Source organism: Callorhinus ursinus, unplaced genomic scaffold, assembly GCF_003265705.2.
Source record: "Callorhinus ursinus isolate GAN/ISIS: 27379988/994484 unplaced genomic scaffold, GSC_fseal_2.0 scaffold12, whole genome shotgun sequence".
NCBI classification, from domain to species: Eukaryota; Metazoa; Chordata; class Mammalia; order Carnivora; family Otariidae; genus Callorhinus; species Callorhinus ursinus.
Window position 1 is genome coordinate 58,590,354 of NW_027397074.1, and position 22,786 is coordinate 58,613,139.

At 35.6% G+C, this 22,786-nt stretch overlaps 1 protein-coding gene across 1 annotated transcript in view; it reads left to right on the forward strand.

The window, feature by feature from the left end:
* Positions 1-22,786, forward strand: part of CAPZA2 (capping actin protein of muscle Z-line subunit alpha 2) — a 64,133-nt gene that overhangs the window by 22,859 nt on the left and 18,488 nt on the right. Inside the window, exons 2-4 of the mRNA XM_025873213.2 lie at positions 11,800-11,863; positions 15,884-15,935; positions 21,519-21,582. Coding sequence (XP_025728998.1) covers positions 11,800-11,863; positions 15,884-15,935; positions 21,519-21,582 — 180 coding nt within the window. The remainder of the gene's footprint in view (positions 1-11,799; positions 11,864-15,883; positions 15,936-21,518; positions 21,583-22,786) is intronic.

A 22,786-nucleotide genomic window follows, 5' to 3' on the forward strand; every position in this document is an offset into this window, starting at 1 on the left:
TTCATCAATCCTTATCAGTCGAGTCTTCCCTGCAAACAGAATCTATTTGATGAAAACTATAGAGTTCAAAATGTAGACATTTCATTACTGTGGGATTTCTTAGGAAGGTGACTTCAGTTTATTCAGTGTAAGCATTGAGATTTCCTTATAAATTGTCCACTGATAAAGGAAATGCGTAAAAATATTATCTGACCGGAGTCCTCAATGTAAGCAAAAATGTCCCAGTATTTTATTTTTATTTTTTTTAAAGATTTTATTTATTTATTTGAGAGAGAGAGAGAGGGAGAGAGAGAGCACATGAGAGGGGGGAGGGTCAGAGGGAGAAGCAGACTCCCTGCTGAGCAGGGAGCCCGATGCGGGACTCGATCCTGGGACTCCAGGATCATGACCTGAGCGGAAGGCAGTCGCTTAACCAACTGAGCCACCCAGGCGCCCCCAGTATTTTATTTTTAAAAGATTTATTTATCTATTTGAGAGAAAGAGAGTGCAAGTGCAGAAGGGAGGGGCAGAGGAAGAGGAAGAGAGTCCCAAGCCGACTCCACACTGAGTTAAGGATCCCGACATGGGGCTACATCTCATGACCCTGAGATCATGACCTGAGCCGAGCCAAAACCAGGAGTCGGGTGCTCAACCAACTGTGCCATCTAGGCACTCCAGAACCCCCAGTATTTTTTAAGAAGACTGAGACAGATGTCCTAGGTAGTATAGATTTAGGCCAACATATTACTCTGTAATTCAGAATGAAAGCCTAAGGTTCTTAATTTTTTTTCTTTAAAATTCTACCTTTAACTTTTTTTACTGGGGCGCCTGAGTGGCTCAGATAGTTAAACATCTGCCTTCAGCTCAGGTCATGATCCCAGGGCCCTGGAATCGAGCCCCATGTCGGGCTCCCTGCTCAGCAGGGAGTCTGCTTCTCCCTCTCCCTCTACTGCTTCCCCTGCTTGTACTCTCTTACACTCTTTCTGTCGAATAAATAAATAGAATCTTAAAAAAAAAACTTTTTTTTACTGTATTTTCTATTAAAGTGTTAGGGGTGCTTGGCTATCTCAGTAGAGCATGCGATGATGTTTGATCTTGGAGTCGTGCGTTCAAACGTCACATTGGGTGTGGAATCTCCTTAAAAAAAGCAAAATGTTGGATAAATATATTTTGTGGATTTTTTAGCAATAAAAATTAATGTTAAAGGTTTGTGATTCTTAATTAGAAAATAAGCAAATAATACCTCAGTCATTAATTATCATGGCTACTAACGTTTTTTTAACCTTTTTAAAAAATATTTTATTTATTTATTTTAAGTAATCTCTACACCCAACATGGGGCTCAAACCCCCAACTCTGAGATAGAGTTGCACATTCCATCTACTGAGCCAGTCAGGTGCCCCCTAAATTTTTATTTGTCACCTGTTACTCATCATGACAAGTGCATTCCTTAATCTCCATCACCTGTTTCACCCACCCCCTCACCCACCTTCCCTCTGGTAATCAACCATCAGTTTTTTCCCTAGTTAAGAGGCTGTTTTTTTATCTGTCTCTCTTTTTTTCCCTTTGCTCATTTGTTTTGTTTCTTAAATTCCACATATGAGTGAAATCATGGTATTTGTCTTTCTCTGACTTATTTCACTTAGCATTGTACTCTCTAGTTCCATTCATGTTGTTGTGAATGGCAAGATTTCATTCTTTTTATGGCTGAGTAGTATTCCATGGGGGTGGGGTGGGGTGTGTGTGTGTGTGTGTGTACACACACATCACATCCTCTTTATCCATTCATCAGTCAGTGGATACTTGGGCCGCTTCCATAGTTTGGCTATTGCAAATAATGCTGCTATAAACGTACAGGTGCATGTATCCCTTTGAATTAGTGTTTTTGTATCCTTTGGGTAAATACCCAGGAGTGCAATTGCTGAATCGCAGGGGAGTTCTCTTTTTAACTTCTTGAGGAACCTCCAAACTGGTTTTCCAGAGTGGCTGCACCAGTTTGCTTTCCTGCCAACAATATAAGAGGGTTCCTTTTCTCCACATTCTTGCCAACACCTGCTGTTTCTTATGTTTTTAATTTTAGCCATTCTGACAGGTGTGAAGAGATACCTCATTGTAGTTTTGATTTGCATTCCCTGATGACAAGTGATGATGAGCATCTTTTCATGTGTCTATTGGCCATCTGTATGGCTATGGTTACTAAGTTTTAAAGTTAACATTTTATGCATAATAAAAATAAGATATATACTGTCATATGTATGAGAGATTTAAAAAAATTTTTTTAGTTGAGGTATAATTTGCCTGCCATAAAATGCACAAGTCTTAAATATTCAGTTCAGTGAATTTTCAAAATATGTGTGTAACTACCATTCACTTAGAGAACATTTTCTGTCACTTCAGAAAATTCCCTAATGCTTCTCTCTGATCAATCCCTGCATCCTTTGCCCAATCATACTTTAACTTTTATAACCATAGATTAGTTTTCCCTGATTTTGGATGTCTTATAAATGGAATCACACAGTATGTTTGTGTGTGTGTGTGTGTATGTGTGTGTGTATGTGTGTATGTCTGGCTTCTTTCCACTCAACTTGTTTTTGAGATTTAGTCATGGTGTTGCTTGCATCAGTACCCCAGTTAATTTATCCATTTTCTTCTTCTTCTTTTTTTTTTTTAAGTTTTATTTATTTAAGTGATCTCTACAACCAACATGGGGCTTGAACTCACAACCCTGAGATCAAGAGTCGCACACTCTTCCCACTGAGCCAACCAGGCGCCCCCATTTTCTTCTTGATGGACATTGGGGGTTATTATGAATAAGGCTGCTTATGAACATTCTTATGCATTCTTTTTGTGGACATACACATTCATTTTAACAAATAGTATTAGGTGGTTTTATTTATCCATATGACAGCATAATTAAAAAAATGTATCTCTATCCCACATCATACACACAAATCAGTCCCAGGTGGAGTAAAGACCTAAATGCAAAGAGCAAAATTTTATTTTATTTTATTTTATTTTATTTAAAGATTTTATTTATTTATTCATGAGAGCCAGAGAGAGAGAGAGAGAGAGAGAGAGAGAGGGGCAGAGGGAGAAGCAGGCTCCCAAGTAGCAGGGAGCCCGATGTGGGACTCGATCCCAGGACCCTGGGATCATGACCTGAGCCGAAGGCAGACGCCTAACCATCTGAGCCACCCAGGCGCCCAATGCAAAGAGCAAAATTTTAAAATTAAAAAAATATATATGTAGGAGAAAATCCCCATAACCTCAGAGTAGAGGAGAAATTTTTTTCCTACTCTGTAAGTCCTTCACTGTTTAGGGCTTTCTCTTGCCAAACCACAGTGTAGTTATCAAAATCAAGAAGTTAAACATTGATACAGTACTATTTTCTAATCAACAGACCCCATTCCTATTTCACCAATTGCTGGTCCAGGAACTAATCCAGGATCATATTGAATTTTATTGTAATGTCTTTAATCTGGAACAGCTTCTCAGCATTGTTTGTCTTTATGACCTTAACACTTTTGAGGAGTCCAGACTAGTTATTTTGTAGACTGCACCTCAATTTTGGTTTGATGTTTCCTCATGATTAGATTCAGCCTATGAAGTTTTGGCTGTAAGTGATGTTGTATCCTCATTGTATCCTATTAGGAGGCATATGATGTCAGTTTTTCCTGTTATTTACAACTTTGATCATTTGGTAAAGGTGATGTGTTGGCAAGTTTCTTCAGTGTAGAATTATTTACCCTTTATCATTATTTGGAAAGATACTTTTCAGACCATATGAATGTCCTGTTGTCATTTTATCATACTTTTATCCATAAATTTTAGCATCCCTTGATGATTTTTGCATGCAACAATTACTGTGATGGTCCTCAAGGTGATTTTCTAATTCAGTCATTCCTTCTACATTCATTAGTTGAAATTCTTATGAAGAGCTTACCCTTGTTCATTTCTTTGTGTCAGTATGGACTCATGGATTCTTATTCTGTGAGTTACTACCCATTACTATCATTACTTAATTTGTTTGAATTGTGGAATTTCTTTTAAAGGAAGAAAGAGTGGTGCCTGGATGGGGCAGTTGGTTAAGCATCTGACCCTTGGTTTTGGCTCACATCATGATTGAGCCCCACTTTGGGCTTTGTGCCTACTCGAGGTTCCCCTGCGTGTGCACTCTCTGTCTCTCTCTCAAATAAATAAATAAGTTTAAAAAAAAAATGAAGAAAGCCCATAAGAAAAACAGTGTACAAAAAAAAGTTTGACAATGAATAATACTTTTGAGCTATCTCAGAGTTGATAGGCAGAAGTTATTTTTTTGTGGGATTAATGTATACTAACATTTTGGATATTATTTTGAATATGCCACTTTTTTTTTTTAAAGATTTTATTTATTTATTTGAGAGAGAGAGAATGAGAGAGAGAGAGAGTACATGAGAGGGAAGAGGGTCAGAGGGAGAAGCAGACTCCCCGCCGAGTAGGGAGCCCGATGCGGGACTCGATCCCGGGACTCCAGGATCATGACCTGAGCCGAAGGCAGTCGCTTAACCAACTGAGCCACCCAGGCGCCCCTGAATATGCCACTTTATCTTCTATATAAGTAACTTTATAGTCACATGTGGTATCTGCTGTTTTACCAGAAGCACAAAGGAATGGAATATACTTTTTATGTTATGTTTATCTTTTTGCATATTTTGCACAAATATTATTTGGATCCAAGAGGAAGAAAAGGAAAAATATAGCTCTTTCAGCTTTTAGCTCAGGGCAGTACATTAAGCTCTATGCTAATAGGTTAACTTTTTTTTAAAACTACACTTCTTTTTTTTTTTTTTTTATAAAGATTTTATTTATTTATTTATTCATGAGAGACAGAGGGAGAGAGAGAGAGAGAAGCAGAGGGAGAAACAGGCTCCCAAGGAGCAGGGAGCCCGATGCGGGACTCGATCCCAGGACCCTGGGATCATGACCTGAGCCGAAGGCAGATGCTTAACCATCTGAGCCACCCAGGCGCCCCAAAACTACACTTCTTGGTGCAGTTGTTATGAAGTATGCCTCTCAGCTGCCAGTGACTAACATAGATAAGAGTTAATCTCCCCATCTAGCCACACCTTCCCCCCTCCCTACTCCCACCAATCTAGAATTGCAGTTTAGAAATACAATAAAATAGATTATCTCTCTCCTCTCCCTCTGACCCCCCCTTGCTTTCTCTAAAAAAAAGGGGGGGGCCGCCTGGGTGGCTCAGTCAGTTAAGTGCCCAACTCATGATTTCTGCTCAGATGATGATTTCAGGGTTGTTGGATCAAGCCCCACACCAGGCTCTTAAGATTCTCTTTCTCGGGCGCCTGGGTGGCTCAGTTGTTGGGCGGCTGCCTTCGGCTCAGGTCATGATCCCAGGTTCCTGGGATCGAGTCCCACATCGGGCTCCCTGCTCCGAGGGCGGCCTGCTTCTCCCTCTCCCACTCCCCCTGCTTGTGTTCCTGCTCTCGCTATCTCTCTCTCTCAAATAAATAAAATCTTTAAAAACACAAACAAAACAAAACAAAAAAGATTCTCTTTCTCCTCCCCCTCTGCCCCCACCTCAAAAAAAAAAAAAGGAAAGAAAAAAATAATAAAATAACTCTTTCCTGAATCTGATTCTCTCTCTCCTCTCCCTCTGCCCCCCCTCAAAAAAAGAGAAATAACAATAAAGTAACTCTTTCCTGAATCTGATTCCAGTTTAGAAGGACTTGATTTTGAATAATACATGGAGGAAAATGGTGGGTTATGCAGAAGATTTAGCAGAGGGCCAGGAATGTATATAATAATTCACTGGGCTCTTCCAGAAAAGCTGTAATATTCCAAGGGGTAAATAGAGTATAACTCCATGTATTTTAGAAAAACTTCAAGGAAATATGATTTTGGTTATTTTCAGAAATTCATTCTACTCTTGGGACCTCTTGTTGTATGACCATTTTTCTTTTCTTGGATTTAGAAGTGGGCTAGAATAAATAGTTTTTAAGAGGAAAAAAAAGTCAGCGAGAAGGATAAATATAGGGGAACACTTGAGTCTATAGCAGTGCTTAGAAAATACCCTGATGATTAAATAATTTCTTAGAAGACAATTAAGCATTTACTGTGGCAGATATACTTCCTTTCCTTTAGAACCTGAGAAATCCAAAATTCACATTCTTAGTGAAATTCACAAAGACCAGATTACAATGTCCAGGCATAGCTGGTATGATCCAAGTTGTGTTTTGTGTTCACTGACAGCTCCTATGACTTCCTATCCTTAATGGTACTTCTTTTGACCCACCATTCACTTTGGGTCTTGTGAGCAGTCTGTTAACTGTTTTTGGTTACTGCATACTAAATGTATACATTTAGCAATAACAAGGGCCAATAAGTCTATAGGAAAAAAATTTAGATCATTTTTGCTTTCTTGGTGAAAACTCCAAATAGAACTAAAACTCTGAATGGTATAAGGCTTTTTTTTTCAAACTACTTAAAATTTTAAAGCTCAACAACTTAGCTAATTGTATCACCAAATATGCTATATATATACTGCTTGCTATTAGTACTTTAATTTTGTCGGTTTTATAAGTCATTAGGACTGTTAGAAACAATTACCTTGGGCACCCAGGTGGCCTCAGGTCATTGTCCCAGGTTCCTGGGATAGAGCCCTGCCTCAGGCTTGCTTCTCCCTCTCCCTGTACGAATCCCCCCCATGCTCTCTCTAATAAATAAATAAAAACCCAAATTACCTCAAAATTCCAAATATTTTCAAAAGAAATATTGATAAATTCATCAGCAAGTTACCAGTTTTTGTTACCTGTGGTATTAAGACTTTGTTTTAAATGCTAACAACTCCTTACCTCAGTGGGGGCGGCGGGGGGGGGGGGGGGGGCAGGGGTGTCATGAAGGAAATTAAGAAGTGATTTACATAATCGTAATAGACTCTAATATATATTTAGCTTCCATTTCCTACTTCTATATCCTACTGCTTCCATATCCTACTCCACCCTTGTCTGTTAAAAATTATTTTTTGTATTTCGGCTGTTGATTTTAATAGTAATTTTAAACTTTTAGAAGAAAGTAATTTTGAAAACACATAAAACATATAGTAGTATTCCGTTATGTAGAAACACCACCTTTTATTCACCCATTTATGGACATTTGGGTTGTGGGTTTTCAGTTTTGAGTATTTGTGAATAGATTTTTTTTTAAGATTATTTATTTAGGGGCGCCTGGGTGGCTCAGTTGGTTAAGCGACTGCCTTCAGCTCAGGTCATGATCCTGGAGTCCCGGGATCGAGTCCCATATCGGGCCCCCTGCTCGGCAGGGAGTCTGCTTCTCCCTCTGACCCTCTTCCCTCTCGTGCTCTCTATCTCTCATTCTCTCTCTCAAATAAATAAATAAAATCTTTAAAAAAAAAAAAAGATTTATTTAGAAGAGAGCACGAGTGGGGGGCGTTGGGAGGAGCAGAGGGAGAGGAAGATCCAGACTCCCCACTGAGTAGGGAGCCTCATCAGCGGGTCTCCATCCCAGGACTCCAGGATCGTGACCTGAACCAAAGGCAAAGGCAGACGCTTAACCAGCTCAGCCACCCAGGTGCCCAATTTTATTTATTTTATTTTATTTTTATTTTTTTGAGAGAGAGCATGCAGAGCCCTACATGGGGCTTGATCCCACGACCCTGAGATCATGATCTGAGCCGAAATACAAGAGTTGGACACTCAACTGACTGAGCCACCCAGTTGTCCAGTGAATAGATTTTTGTGTGGACATAGGTTTGCATTTCTCTGGGGTAGATACCTGGGAGTAAGATTGTTAGGTGGTGCGTGCTTAACTTTGTAAGAAATTGCCAAACTGTTTTCTAAACTGGTTTGTACCGTTTTGGGTTGCCACAGCCATGTATTAGAGTTCCAGTTCTGCATCCTCAGCATTGTTTTTTAGGCATTCTGTTAGGTATGTAGTAGTGTTTCATGATTTCAATATTCATTTCCCTAATGATTTATGATGTTGCACGTCCTTTTGTGTATTTATGTTGTCTTCTGTATATCCTACCCAGAAGTGTCCAAGTCTTTTGCTTACTATTTTCTTACTGTTGACTTTTGAGTGTATAGATACAAGTCCTTCATCAGATATGTGATTTGCTAATATTTTCTCTAATTTGTAGCTTGTCTTTTCATTCTCTAAACAGTGTCTTTAACAGAGCAAAAGGTTTTAATTTCAGTGAAGTCCAGTTTTTAATGGATCATGATTTAATATGTCTAAGAATTTTCTGCCTAATCCCAGGTCATGAAGATTTTGTTTCTTTTTAATTTTTTTAAGTTTCATGTTTTATATTTAGAGCTATGATCCATTTTGATGTAGATTTTTAATAAGATACGATGTTTAGTTTGGTGTTCATGTTTCTGCTCATGGATATCTAATTGTTTGAATATCCTTTGTTGAAAAGATATCCTTTCTCCATTGAATTGCCTTTGCACCTTTATCAAAAATCATTTGGCTATATATATGAGTATGTTTTTGGACTCTTAGTTCAGATCCAGTGATAAGTCTTGAAATCAGGAAATCAGGTAGCCTGAATTTTCCGATTTTGTTCTTTTTCAAAAATTGTTTTAGCTATTCTCGTTCATTTGTCTTTACTACTTTGCATTTACTATTAAGGGAGTAAAATAACATATTTCATTCTCTCATTTCCTAACCAGAATCTATTTTTGATGCCATGTGTATGTGTTTGTGGTTATTTTGGTCAACACAGTGACTTTTTTATCTTGCTTACATTTGGGGGGGGTCTTAATACATGGCCAGAATAATCTGGGTCCATTACATTCTTTATACATAGAAAAGTAATAACGTAGAAAACCTATCAATGTTAGAATCAGCTTGTTGATGTGTATCAGAAAAATTCTGCTTTGATTTTGATTGGGCCTCCCTTGAATCTGTAGAATAGTTTGGGAAAAATTGTCATCTTCACATTATTGTGTCTTCCATTCTATGAACATAATACATCTCTCCATTTATTTAGCTCTTCTTTGATTTCTTTGATCAGTGTTTTGTGTAGTTTTCAGCACACTAGTCCTGTACCTGTTTTGTTAGATTTATACATAAATTATTATTTTTTAGATTCCTTGGGATTTTTCATTGTTAGCAATCATGTTGTCTGCAGATAGAAAGTTCTATTTTATTTATGAAATCACTTTCTTTTTTTTTAAGATTTTATTTATTTGAGAGAAAAAATGAGAGAGAGCACAAGAGGGAAGAGGGTCAGAGGGAGAAGCAGACTCCCCGCTGAGCAGGGAGCCTGATGCGGGACTTGATCCCAGGACTCCAGGATCATGACCTGAGCCGAAGGCAGTTGCTTAACCACCTGAGCCACCCAGGCGCCCTGAAATCACTTTCTTATTGCACTAAGACAATATGATGTTGAATACTAGTGGAAGGAACAAACATTCTTGTCTCATTTCTGATTTTAGGGGGAAAGCATTCAGTCTTTGACCATTAAGGGTGATGTTAGCTTGTAGGCTTTTTTGTTTTTGTTTTTGCAGATACCTTTTATCAGATTAAGGACATTTTCTTCTTAATTTGCTGAGTTTTTGTCATGATTGGTTAAATGTTATCAAAAATTTTTCTGTATCTATTGAAATGATCTATGGTTTTTCATCTTTAATAGGTTGATATTGTGAATTGCTGTTACTGGTTTTCAGTATTGAAACAGCTCTACATTTCCAGGATAAACTACGCTTGGTCATGATGTGTTATCTTTTCTATATAGTCTTAGATTCAATTTTCTGTTATTTTATTGAGGATTAAGTCTTTGTTATAGGATAACACCGTTGTTTTAAAATGAATTGGACAGTGTTCTCCTTGGTTTTCAGGAATAATTTGTGTAGAATTGGTATTACTTCTTCCTTAAATGTTTGGTGTAAGAAAACCTGAAATTTGATTTGTTGGAAGGCTTTTAACAACAAATTCAGTTTATTTAACAGATCTAGGAATATGCAGGTTATTTCTTGAGTGAACTTTAGTTTTTGTGTCTTTCAAGGAATTTTCTGTTTCTTTTAGTTGTTGCTATTGACATTTTAAACACCAAAAAAAAAGTTTATATTCAGACAGTTGTTTGGTGGCTACACATTCATCCTTTGGTGGGAGGATTGTACCCATTCTACCAAAACTATTTTAAATCTGAGAAGCAGCATAGTATAGTGAATAAAAGTGTGGATTCAGGAATCAGACCAAATTACTTAACTTCTTCTGCTTCAGTTACCTCATCAAAAAAATGCAGATATAATAGGAACTACCTCATAAGGTTGTTGTTGAAGAATAAATGAAATAATTCATGGAGAGTGCTTGGTAAGCACTAATTTAAATAATCCCATTTAAAAAAAATCATTTTCATCATTGTTATCTCTCAGTGGTATCCCATAACAGTATAGATTTTACTTCAAACTTTTTAGTGTTCCAGCTACAAAGTCTTTTCTTTTTTGTTTTAAATTGACATTTTTCTACCTTTTTAAGGCCTTGTTACATATGTGGCTTCTAACTAGGAACATCGTCTTTCTAGCCATAGATAACCTCTTTTTCATCTGTCTCCTCTGAAGATCATATGTGTACTTTTTTTTTTTTTTTTTAAAGATTTATTTGACAGAGAGACATGCAGCAAGAGAGGGAACACAAGCAGGGGGAGGGGGAGAGGGAGAAGCAGGCCTCTGGCAGAGCAGGGAGCCCGATGCGGGGCTCGATCCCAGGACCCTGGGATCATGACCTGAGCCGAAGGCAGATGCCCAATGACTGAGCCACCCAGGCGCCCCTGAAGATCATATGTGTACTTAGATGCGTGCACCCATACACATCTATACACAAACATGTATTACTGTTTCCTTTTCTTTCTGTTATTTTTAGTTTCCACATCAGAATAATGACAGTGCTAATAAAGTGGGAAATATGAAAATAATTGTTTTTGCCAAGGGTAGTCCCTTGGCAATATTGAAATCAGTAAATACATGAATGTGCATTAAAAAAATCACCTGGATATCTATCTTGTTTCCTGGGCTTCATTTCCAGAGTCTCATCCAGTCAGGGTGGGGCCCACGACTGAGTTTCTGACAAGATTGCTGGTGCTACTGCTTGTTGGGGGAAAATGCCATTTTGGGGAAGTCTGCCACAACTTAGTTACAAGTTTATTGGAAAACTGTTATAAACAGTCAAGACTTCTTCATTAAACTAGAGTATTGGGCATGCCTTTTAAACTCTCTTATTTTCATTAGTGATTGATCTCTTTATCAGGCACGGCCTGATAATGTGCCTGTCAGTATGCTTGTTGATATTTTCTCTCCCATGTATCTTTGAACTAAAATTTCCTAAGGTCCACCCAGGTCTCATGTTAAAAACATTTTGAATTTAGACCTTTCTTCCCGTTCTTTTATACATTTTTCACTAATTTGTGATTTTAAAGAAACATAAATATAGTATATCTATTTTCTTTATTATACCTAAATACATCTTATTTCCTCACACATACAGATTTTTCTTGATTGATACTTTTTTCCATTTTAGTTTAAAAGAAGAATTTACTTATAAGAAAATGTTTATATGTAGGTAGCTTTGAATCCTTAAATGTGTTAAATATGAATTTTATCTTCATTCAGCCTATACATTGTGATTATAATAAATGATTGAATGGTAATAAACTTAAGGTGTTTGAAGAAGTGTCACTGTCTTTGAAAAAAATCTTTAAGCCTTTTTCAGTAGAACTTTGAAGTAGTATAATTTTGAATGTATTTTTGGTTATTTTAGCAGAGGCCTATGCCATGGAACATTTATATCTTCATTTCTATTTTAGGTGCGTATAGCAGCAAAATTCATTATTCATGCCCCTCCTGGAGAATTTAATGAGGTGTTTAATGGTGAGTGTTTAATTCATAGCACTAAGGCTTCATATATCAAGCATTCCTTTTTTTAAAAGAATAAATTACATAACCAAAAGAACTAAGCTAAGGGGATGGGGGAGTATGTAGAAAAATCTGTACTTTCTGAATTATAGTGAAAATTTTTGTCACTATGGATTTCATAATGGCTAGAATATATTTATGATATATATGATAATTATGTTTCAGTAAGTTAACCACCTTAAAAGAGTATTAGAAGATAGAATTTTAATTTTAGCTATTTTGAATTTTGAAATGCATTTTTATATTCCTTTTAAAGAAAAACCTAAAATAATATGAACAACCAAAAGGGGGGGGCATTGTTTCACCATGTTCAGAAGATGAGACCGCATGTAAAAACTAATTTATATCTTACAAATTAGTTCACAGTATACCTTTCTTTAAACCTCAGGGGCAAACATTTTTATAGTTATCTACCATAGATTAGAAATTTAAACTTTTATACAGTCTCCTGGTTGCTGTAAAAACTAACAGTAGCTCCTCTTTAACAGTGAGAATGACGTGGTTGAAACAGTCACCAAGAAAATGGCCTGTAGTGATCTTTTTACAAAACTTTCCTTAAGCAGTTTTAAGAATAAATTACCATAGGTACTGTAAATGTGTTATTTCTACTTATATATATTTGGCCTTCACTGTCTAAAATTGAAACTAATTTACACAGGACTCTTCAATTTAATTTTTAAAACATTCTGTTCCAGAGTAAACTATTTAAACATGTTTTGAAAGAAGTTTAATCTCTCATTTTCATTTATAGTATAAGATATAATAGATTCTCACCTCAAAAAAAGATCAGGTTTAAAGTCAAAAAATGAAGTAAAAATTTTGTAAAGTTAAAATTACCCTTGAAAATTCCTTAAATCATCCACAAACTACAATATGTACTTTATTGCATACAGCTACATGATAATTTTTATGCATTTAAAAATTTAACCACTGAGCTACACTTAGAGAAAGAATGGGGTCTACACTGTATTCTGCCTTTTAAGATAATTGTAAAATCTAAAGTAGTGAATTGGGAAGTTGGGAGAGAATTCACAAATATTTCTGCTTCCTCTATGGTTTAACTACAGACTGTTCCTTAGGTTCAAAAGTTGGCATGTAATTTGAATTGATAATGGTGAAACTGCAGTAAAGTCAGTGGCCCCCAGACTCTTTGTGTAATTTATAGAACCAAGAATAAGTCGTAATTCTAGACGTTTTTCACTGAATGTTCTTACCTTGAATTAAATACCCTACAAATTTGTTAATCAGAAAGACCCTAAAAGAATGTATGAGTCCTAGAAATTGCTTTTCTAAGTCTCACTGGAAATTGATGTCGGTGAGTTCTGTGTTGAGGTACAATAAATTTGGGCATTTAGGGTAAGCCATTCAGTAGGCTTGGGGTGGAGAGTAAGCTATGGAATAGAAGTGGGATGTAGGATATTATTTAAGTTTTAAATGGGGAGTATTTTAGAGTTAAAAAGGAATTAAATATTTGAGGGGGAAATGTCATGATTTGATTATTTTTATTGCTATTTTTGTTGATAACACCAGTATGATGATTCCAAGAGAAGCAACAGATTTAGAATTGCAAAGTCATAAAATCTTGTTAGGTTGGTGGTTCCCAAATACTATTTCCTAGGCTGGCTATGTTAGAATCATTGAAACATAAATTTCTGGTCTTCATTCTCAGAAACTGATGTGGTAGATCTTGGCTGGAACTCTGAAATACATGCCCCCCCCCTTTTTTAAAGATTTTATTTATTTGACAGAGAGAGACACAGCGAGAGAGGGAACACAAGCAGGGGGAGTGGGTGAGGGAGAAGCAGGCTTCCCACAGAGCAGGGAGCCCGATGCGGGGCTAGATCCCAGGACCCTGGGACCAGACCTGAGCCGAAGGCAGACGCTTAACGACTGAGCCACCCAGGCGCCCCCCTAATCCTTTTTTTAAGAGTAGATTTTATTCAAATTCTTTTGTCTTTCTATTTCTTCTTCTTTACTTTCCTTATAATAAAAACTTTCCAGAGTAAAGCTAACTGGATCAAATAGATCCTGCTTTTAAATTTTTTTCCATTTAGAACTGGAAAAGATACACTACCATGCAGTACCATGATTATGTTTTAAATATAGAACATGAAAGTGTCATATTTATCAAATAGAACTCCCCAGTTTTGTGAGATAGAAATAACTAAAATTTTAAATGTCTGTATTTTTTAGAATAATTTTTTAGGCAGTAGCTTCCATTGTTTAAAATCAGTTAATTTAGAAATCGAATTAGTATTATTTAGTGGTTAGCAAAAGAGATTATTTTTTAAATTGGGGCCTGCTACTGAGAAGAAACATGTGAATAGTCAATATTTTTTCCTTTGGAGTAGCTTTATAATTTATGTAAAAATGATTTGTAGTCATTCTGAAATTTCCAAAGTACAAAAATGGACCTGAAACTCACATAAAATTCTGCCCTCTAATTCTTCAGTGTTTGAATGAAATACTTCTTTTTTTTTTTTTTAAAGATTTTTTTTTTTTTTTAAGATTTTATTTGTTTATTTGACAGAGAGAGAGAGAGAGAGAGAGAGCACAAGTAGGCAGAGAGGCAGGCAGAGGGAGAGGGAGAAGCAGGCTCTCTGCTGAGCAGGGAACCCAATGCGGGGCTCGATCCCAGGACCCTGGGATCATGACCTGAGCCGAAGGCAGACGCTTAACCGACTGAGCCACTCAGGCGCCCCTGAATGAAATACTTCTAACATCTCTCAGTTTAGAGAGATATAAAAGATATATAACATTACATAAATATGATAATACTATGCATACTGGGTTTCCCCCTTCCTCTTTATCATGTTATGGATGTTATTTCATGTTGGTAAATACACATCTACATTGTTTTTAATGGCTGCTCAATTTTACACTGTTTATAAGAACTATATATAGTCTGTTTATATTGTATTTAACCAGTTCTTAATGGAAGATGCTTAGGTTATTTGTGTTATTTTCATTTAATGAAACGATTAGGATACATTGTAGTATGTACTTTATGATAGCAACTGTATTAAATAGCCAAGTGTGTAGGAAAAATAAAGAAAGTATACCAAGATTAGAATAGAATTTTGTTTGGTGAAATTATGTGATTTTTTTTTCCTTATTGTTTCATAAAATGCTTAGATTTTCCAACAAAAGTATTTTTTTAAGTTATGTTTTGATGATGAGTAGGCAAATGTCTACATATTGAGTCTAAAATTAGAACAGAATTAAGAATCAATAACCAAAGTGAGATTGCTAAATCAGATAAAGCAGTTATCCATATTGAACTAAATGCATTCATCTGCTGTTTGAACATGATCTGAGGACAGAAATGTCTACATCTGTGCTCTGTTCACAAGTGGTTTCTTGCTTAATCCCTTTTTGTATGAAGCAAATTCGTTTGAAACTCATGTTAGTGTTGTCAGACTAGGAGGCAGACATCTTTTGCAGCTCTCATCAGACGATCTTCTTGATGGAGCTTGTCTCCACTTTGGTTCCTTGGAAATACATTATAGTCTGCCTACATTGGCTATTAATTAATAAGGTATAAAATAACATGTACAGGTTTCCCCTGCTATCTGAAAATAGAGCATTCTATGAAATCTTTCTTAAGTTAAAATGGCATAAAGTGGAGAAATAAGTACCATTTGGTAAAAGTGAAAAATCTCCTTGGATTCCCTTCAGTTAGCAAAAACAGGTAAAAAAGCCAAGTAGCATAAAGTCAACTTTCAGATAGCTGGGGAAATTTAAATTTCTATTTAGTTCCCTCTTCTGTTCCTAACCAATATCTTTTAGAAAGTAATACCATGTGTTTTTGTGGTTATTTTTGTCATCAGAGTAAAATTTTGATCTTGCTTACATGTTAGGGGTTGGGGAAGAGTGGGGAATGTTAATACATGACCAAAATAATCTGCATTAGCTACATAGAAATTTCACACATATAAAAATAATAATATAGAAAACATAATACTTGTTTTGCAGATGTTCGGTTACTGCTTAATAATGATAATCTTCTCAGGGAAGGAGCAGCTCAGTAAGTATTATATATTATATTAACATAACTAGTGATATGATGAGAAAAAATGTTTTAAAGGTGGTTTTTAAGCACTAATCCCTGAAATAGATATTTGCACATCAAGTTTAAATATATATGTTACATCTATGTACTTAAGTAGAAGAAAAATATTTTTGATGAAGTTTAAATATATATATGTATTAATATGTGTGTACCTAGCTAAAAGAAATTTTTGATCACAGAGGGACATAGGGACACAATTATGCCATGAAATTCTCTTTTCATTGAGTGTTTGGCTTATATACTCAATACTACATTTTGGCATTTGCAAGGTTGGATAAAATTATTTGGAAACTTTGACTTTTGAAATTGTGATTGCTTTTTTATGCAGGTTTTACTTTTTCTTAAGTGTTTGACCCTAATAGATTTTCGAGGATTAGGAGTTTTATTCTTTCAAAAGTACCTAATATAGTACCTGATTCAAAAAACTAGGCAGTTCTAAATCGTAGTATATCATCTTTGGACCAGTGACCATAATCATGATTTGCTACAACTGTCTTAGGATTTCAGAGAAATAATTGATTTTCTTCTCTATTCCCACCTCCGAAAGTAAGGTGGAGACTCATATAGTAGGCTAACCAATTCCATTACTCATTGAAAATGACGAAATTAAACAGATTTTTAGGTGCCTTGCCAAGAGTGTTTAGTATCCATCCAGACACCTTTTCTCATGCTAATACTGTACCCGATATGTGAAATCCTGAACAATGGAGGAAATTTCGTCTTACTCTATTTTTGTAATGTTTCAAGGCTTTATCAGATCTGTCTTTACAGTTAACCCTAATGAAGGTAGAGGTTCAACAGACTTTTAGGCATATCTGATTTTGCTTCTGATTTAAATTCCTGTTATTTTTTAGTAGCAACTGTTAATTATTTGTTTTTAATTCCAGTATAATTAACATATAGTGTTATATTAGTTTCAGTTGTACAATATAGTGATTCAGCAATTCTGTATATTAGTACTCATCACAATAAGTGTATTCTTAATCCTCTTCACCTCTTTCACCCTATTTATTACTTTTCTGAGAAAATGTACGTAATATAAAATTTACCATTTTAATTATTTTTAAGCATACAAGTCTTTGGCATTAAGTACATTCACATTGTGTAACCATCACCACTATCCATCTCCAGAATTTTTTTTCCCCAAACTAAAATTCCATACACTTTAAACGGTAATTTCTCATTCTCCTCTCCCCTCTGCCTCTGTCGACTACCATTCTGTTTTCTGTCTCTATGAATTTGACTTCATTAGGTGTCTCATAGAAGTGGAATCATATATTATTTGTCATTTTGTGGCTGGTTTATTCTACTAAACATAATGTCTTTAGGGTGATTCATGTTGTAGCACATGTCAGAATTTCTTTTTTAATACTGAGTATTTATGTACCACATTTTGCTTATTCATCTGTCAGTGGACATAGAGGTTGCTTCCATTCCTGTTGATTATTTTATTAAAGTGCTTTATAGAAATCAGTTTACTCTGTATTTTTGACTTTAGTGATTAGCTTCTGAGTGAATGGCTACTTATTCCTAAATTCTTTAAACCTTATTTAAATTATTTGTGTATTCAAGTAAAATTAATTTCTTTATAATAGCATATGGCATGTTGACAAAAATTTTATGGAAGCAAAGAAGATGTACAGCATTTACAACTTCTAACGACTACTTTCAAAGTACTTTTCCTCTCAGTTCTCTATGGTAAATAAATGTGTGGGTTGTTTCGGATAGGTGCAAGAATTAGTGGGGTTTTTTTTGTTGTTGTTATCAGTTAAGAAAGTGAGAAACTTGATTTATTGAAAGAACAGGAGTTTTTCCCCGCAGAATAAAGTTTAATGAAGGTCAAAAGAAATATTCATAATTATGTAAGTGGTATGAAATAGCCATACATTTGACTCAAAAGTGATTAAAGTATTGAAATTTTATTTGTCCAAAGAAGTACTTATCTGATGATGGTTTTTACATTTAAATTAAATAAATTGGATTTGTTCTATAAAGAAATTAGAATGTGATCTACATTTCTCTTTTATTATGAAACATGGGGACAGTTGTCCACATTTCAAGAGATATATACATTGAAATGCTCAGTACTATGATATTCTAAGGAAATGAGTCTGAAGAAATCAGTAACTAATGATGAAACAAGATGCTTATTGTATAATACCAAGAAAAAAACATCAAAACCTTAAGTAGAAAGTTCAGACTGTCTTGCATGTAGTTATACTATCAGTAAGTGATTGCTAACTAGATGAACACTTAGAGAAAATGTTGTTTCTTTTTGTTGACTTCAGTGGTATTCTTCATTCCAAATTTCTCAAAACTATTCATTTGAATTCATTTTGTAAACATTTGAGGGTATCTGTGAAATAAGAAATATACCTTAAATCATTGATTGACTTTAGAACTATGTAACTCTGGTTCACAGTGTCCTCTCCATGAAATAATTTTCAAGCAAAAATAGTATTATCCTCATTGTTCACCAGACTTGGTTCTGAATTACTTTGAAAATATCTCCAAACCTGGTTCATCCTCTAAAGAAGATTCATCGCCTATCATCGAGGCTGTCCAAAACTGTGTAACACAAGCTTGCAAAGCATTGTAAAAAAAACATTTAGAATGTGTCCTAGTGGCAGTTTCACCAAAGGAAGTGCATAGCTGTAGTCGCATTTCTTCTTCAGTTGTGATCTTTTTTTTTATAAAGATTTTATTTATTTGAGAGAGAATGAGAGAGAGCACGAGAGGGAAGAGGGTCAGAGGGAGAAGCAGACCCCCCGCTGAGCAGGGAGCCCGATGTGGGACTCGATCCATGGACTTCAGGATCATGACCTGAGCCAAAGCAGTCGCCTAACCAACTGAGCACCCAGGCGCCCAGTTGTGATCTTTGATACTGAATTTCTTTTGTACAAGTACTTCTCTTTCTTACATATATGTACTTCTTTCTACCTTTCTTTCCCCTTTTCCCTGTTGCTTTAACTCTTTTAGTCTTATTTTTCCCCTCTTTTATCTCTCTGTAAGGGGAAAAACATGGCTGTTATTCATAAGAGTGGTTTTAACGGGATATTTTTCCTAAGGGCACAAGTTCAGTATGTTTCATAGTATGTAAAAGACATACTGAAGCGTCAGTACTGTCAAGTCTAATTTTTAAATACCCAGAAAGAGCCTTTTATTCAACTGACATATGAATGCCAGACTTCACTATGATGATATAAATAATTAGCCTCTTAGGGATTTTCTAATGGGAAGTCAGATATGTTTAGTATTGGGCCAAAATAAATAAAATATCATAATAGAGGCATATCAAAGGCCTTTGGAGCCCAAAGGGAGAAATTTTTAATTTCTCTTTAGAAGTGGTTTTGAGCTGAATTTAAATGATGAACAGGGTTTGAATAGTAAATAGGGAAATAATGTGGCTAAACTGAAGGAGACACCTGGTGAAAAGTATAGTATGTGACTGGTGCATGACTAATAGTAATGGGTATAAAAATCTAAATACAGCAACAGGTATTTAGAAATGGATGATTGGGCTATAGAACTCTACGAGGGCAGAGAAGTCACTGTTTTCACTGTGTCTGGGTGGAGGGGTGGTTGAGTAGATGATGAGTAGGTAGATGGAATAAGTTTCTGAACTGGAAGGGACTTTGGAAGTCAGCTACTCCAATAAGTGGGCCCCATGCTAGCTAATAACAGGGTTTGGACAGAACCTAGGTATTCTCTATTCTGACTCCTAGGTTGGTGAGTATCTTTACCACTATACCGTATAACTGTCGCCTATTTAACTTGCTTTGAGCATTTAAGATAAAATTTTACCTATTTTCATACTCCGTTGTCTCCTTTTCAGATTTCCTATTCTTCCCTCACTCCCAAGTAGATAGATGGATGGGGTTTGATATTAAAAGACCTAGGACCAAGTTACTATCTACATTTATTATTTACGTATGTCTTTCACTGGAAAATGAATCCTACTTTTTTTTTTTTTTAAGATTTTATTTATTAATTTGAGAGAATGAGACAGAGCCGAGAGAGCACAAATGGTGGGGGGAGGGGTGGTAGAGGGAGAAACAGATTCCCCGCTGAGCAGGGAGCCCGATGTTGAGCTTGATCCCAGGACCCTGAGATCATGACCTGAGCCGAAGGCAGACGCTTAACTGACTGAGCCACCCAGGCGCCCTGAATCCTACTTTCCAAGTGACCTACAATACTTTTTTTTTTTTTTTTTTTTAAATCTCAAAGTACTTTTGAAATAAATTCACTTAAGGGTTGATAACTGCCTGGCTATGTTGAGGCTATTCCTAGAAAAATTACAGTTTTAATGAATTAAGGAAATCAGAAGTGAGTAGATACTGCCCTCTCCCCTATCATGCATTTCTATGTTTACCCCCATCTTTTTTGAACATGCAGTGTCAGGAATTTGACAGGTAGTAATTTAATTCTCTTTTGCTGTTTTTACATTTACTAGTCTGCTGTTAATTTATCAGTGATGGCTTTACTCAACCAAACATTCCTTTCTAGAGGAGACTCAAGTAGCTAATAACCTAAAAATTCAGTGGATGTCTTGCCATCTAGAAAACGTTCCAAGTAGATACATTAAGTTGACAGATGTATTTTTAAATTTTAAAATACTCAGTATCTTTCTGTTAAGTGTAGAAAAAAACCTCAGGTTATAGATTTAATAAAACATAATATGGTCCTACCATAGTTTTCAGATAATTTTTTGTACTATGAGACTCTTTCCTATAAATGTATTACATAATTATGTAGTATTACTTAACTCATAGTAGAGAGAGGCTTTATTCTTGAATCCATCTTGTCACCATTTCTTAGTTTAGACTCTTTAGTTCTAATATGGACATTTGCCTAATAACCTAACTGCCTTTTTTCCCCCCCTGGCTCTAGTTGCTCCGCTGTCCAGTTGTCATACACACTGCTGCCAAATTAATCTTCTTTAGAGGTAGTTAGGTTCTTTCTCAGCTTCAGTGATTCTGCTCTGCCTCCCAAATGAAGTAATTATTCTATCAATCAGGGCCTTTCATTTTAATTCAGTAAATACAATTGAACACATGCTATGTGTCAGGCATTGAGCTTGATGCTTTCTGTGATGTGGACCTAACCCATCTTCTCATGTGTTTCGTTTATCCTGGTCCCTCTATTTGAAATACTCTCTTCTTCCCATCCCTCCAGTTTCTGCAGGAGCGCCTACTCATTATTTCAGGGCCATTTCTCAGTGTCAGATTTCTAAAGAAATCACCCCTAAAACTCTTCTTACTATTTTTTAAAATGTGTAGTCTCCTTGATAACTTTCTTTATTGGTCATTGTTTTATAGTACTTTCTACTTCATGTTATGGTTATAGTAGATAAATATAAATATCTACTATCTCTCCTACCCAACTGTAAGTCCTCTGATCATAGTCTGATTACTCTTCACATCTCTCATAGCACCTACTCTTTTTCCTGGTATGTTGTATACTCAGTATATACTCGAGTAATTAGATATGTATCTTACAGATGGCTAACCTTTAATGACGGGCCTTTTTCTTTTTTAGTGCATTTGCACAGTATAACTTGGACCAGTTTACTCCAGTAAAAATTGAAGGTTATGACGATCAGGTATGTTGCATATGAACACGGGATCTGACTTTTCTTTGTTTCAATTATAATGGTTAATATATTCTGCAAGAACTTTGAAGTGGTATGTTTAAAGATACAGTGTTCATTTTAATCATGGCCTCTTATGGGCAAAATAATTGAAAATTTGGGTTTTTTTGTTGAGACCAATAATACTAACTAGCAGAAAATCCCTTTTAGAAGTATTCAAATGTAATTCTTTTAAGATTTTAGAAAATAATTGCTTTAAATCTTTCTTGTTTTTTATAGGAAAAAAAATCAATCCTATATTAATCCAAAATCTAGAATATATATTAGTAAGATTTATATCATATTTTGGTTGCTCTGGAATTCTACAGTTCTTCATGTGAGTAACTTAGCATTTAGTAATTATTAAATCTTTTCTTTCCAAAGTGAAAGTTAGAATTGCTAAGAAAAGCCACCAAAGGTCACTAATTTTGGTGTTTTTTTGGGGGGGGGGTTGGGGTTTTTTGGTGTTTAGAGTTAATAATCGAACAGGGATTATATTCATATTGTGCTTGTGTGAAGCACAACTTAATATAAAACAGTATGAAGAAGGAACTGGTAGGTGGAAGAAGAGAGAGTTGTAACAATAAATTCTTAGTGGCTAGTTATCTCAAAGCTTGCATTTGGCATTATTCATTATGTAATATGTAGTCCTGTATTTACAGGGGGAAAAGAGAGCCTAGATAGAAGATGACTTGTAACTGCAGAGAAAACAAGCTTTTATATATATATAGGCATGTGTGTGTGTATGTGTACACACATATATATGAAGCTATATAATGTTTCATTTTATGAATCTCCTATATTTATTTTCTTGGGAGATTTTTGGGTTGTTTTTTTTGTCTTTCTTTTTCTTTAACTATAAACAAAGCTGTATTGGGTGCCTGGGTGGCTCTGTTGGTTGAGCGACTGCCTTCGGCTCAGGTCATGATCCTGGAGTCCTGGGATCGAGTCCCACATCTGGCTCCCTGCTCAGCAGGGAGCCTGCTTCTCCCTCTGACCCTCTTCCCTCTCGTGCTCTCTATCTCTCATTCTCTTTCTCTCAAATAAATAAAATCTTTAAAAAAAAACAAAAACAAAACTGTATTGTAAATCTTTGTACCTCTGGGCACATTGACCATTATTTTCTTAAAATACATCCCTAAAAGAATATTTGTCAGATAGCTCCCAAACTCATTTA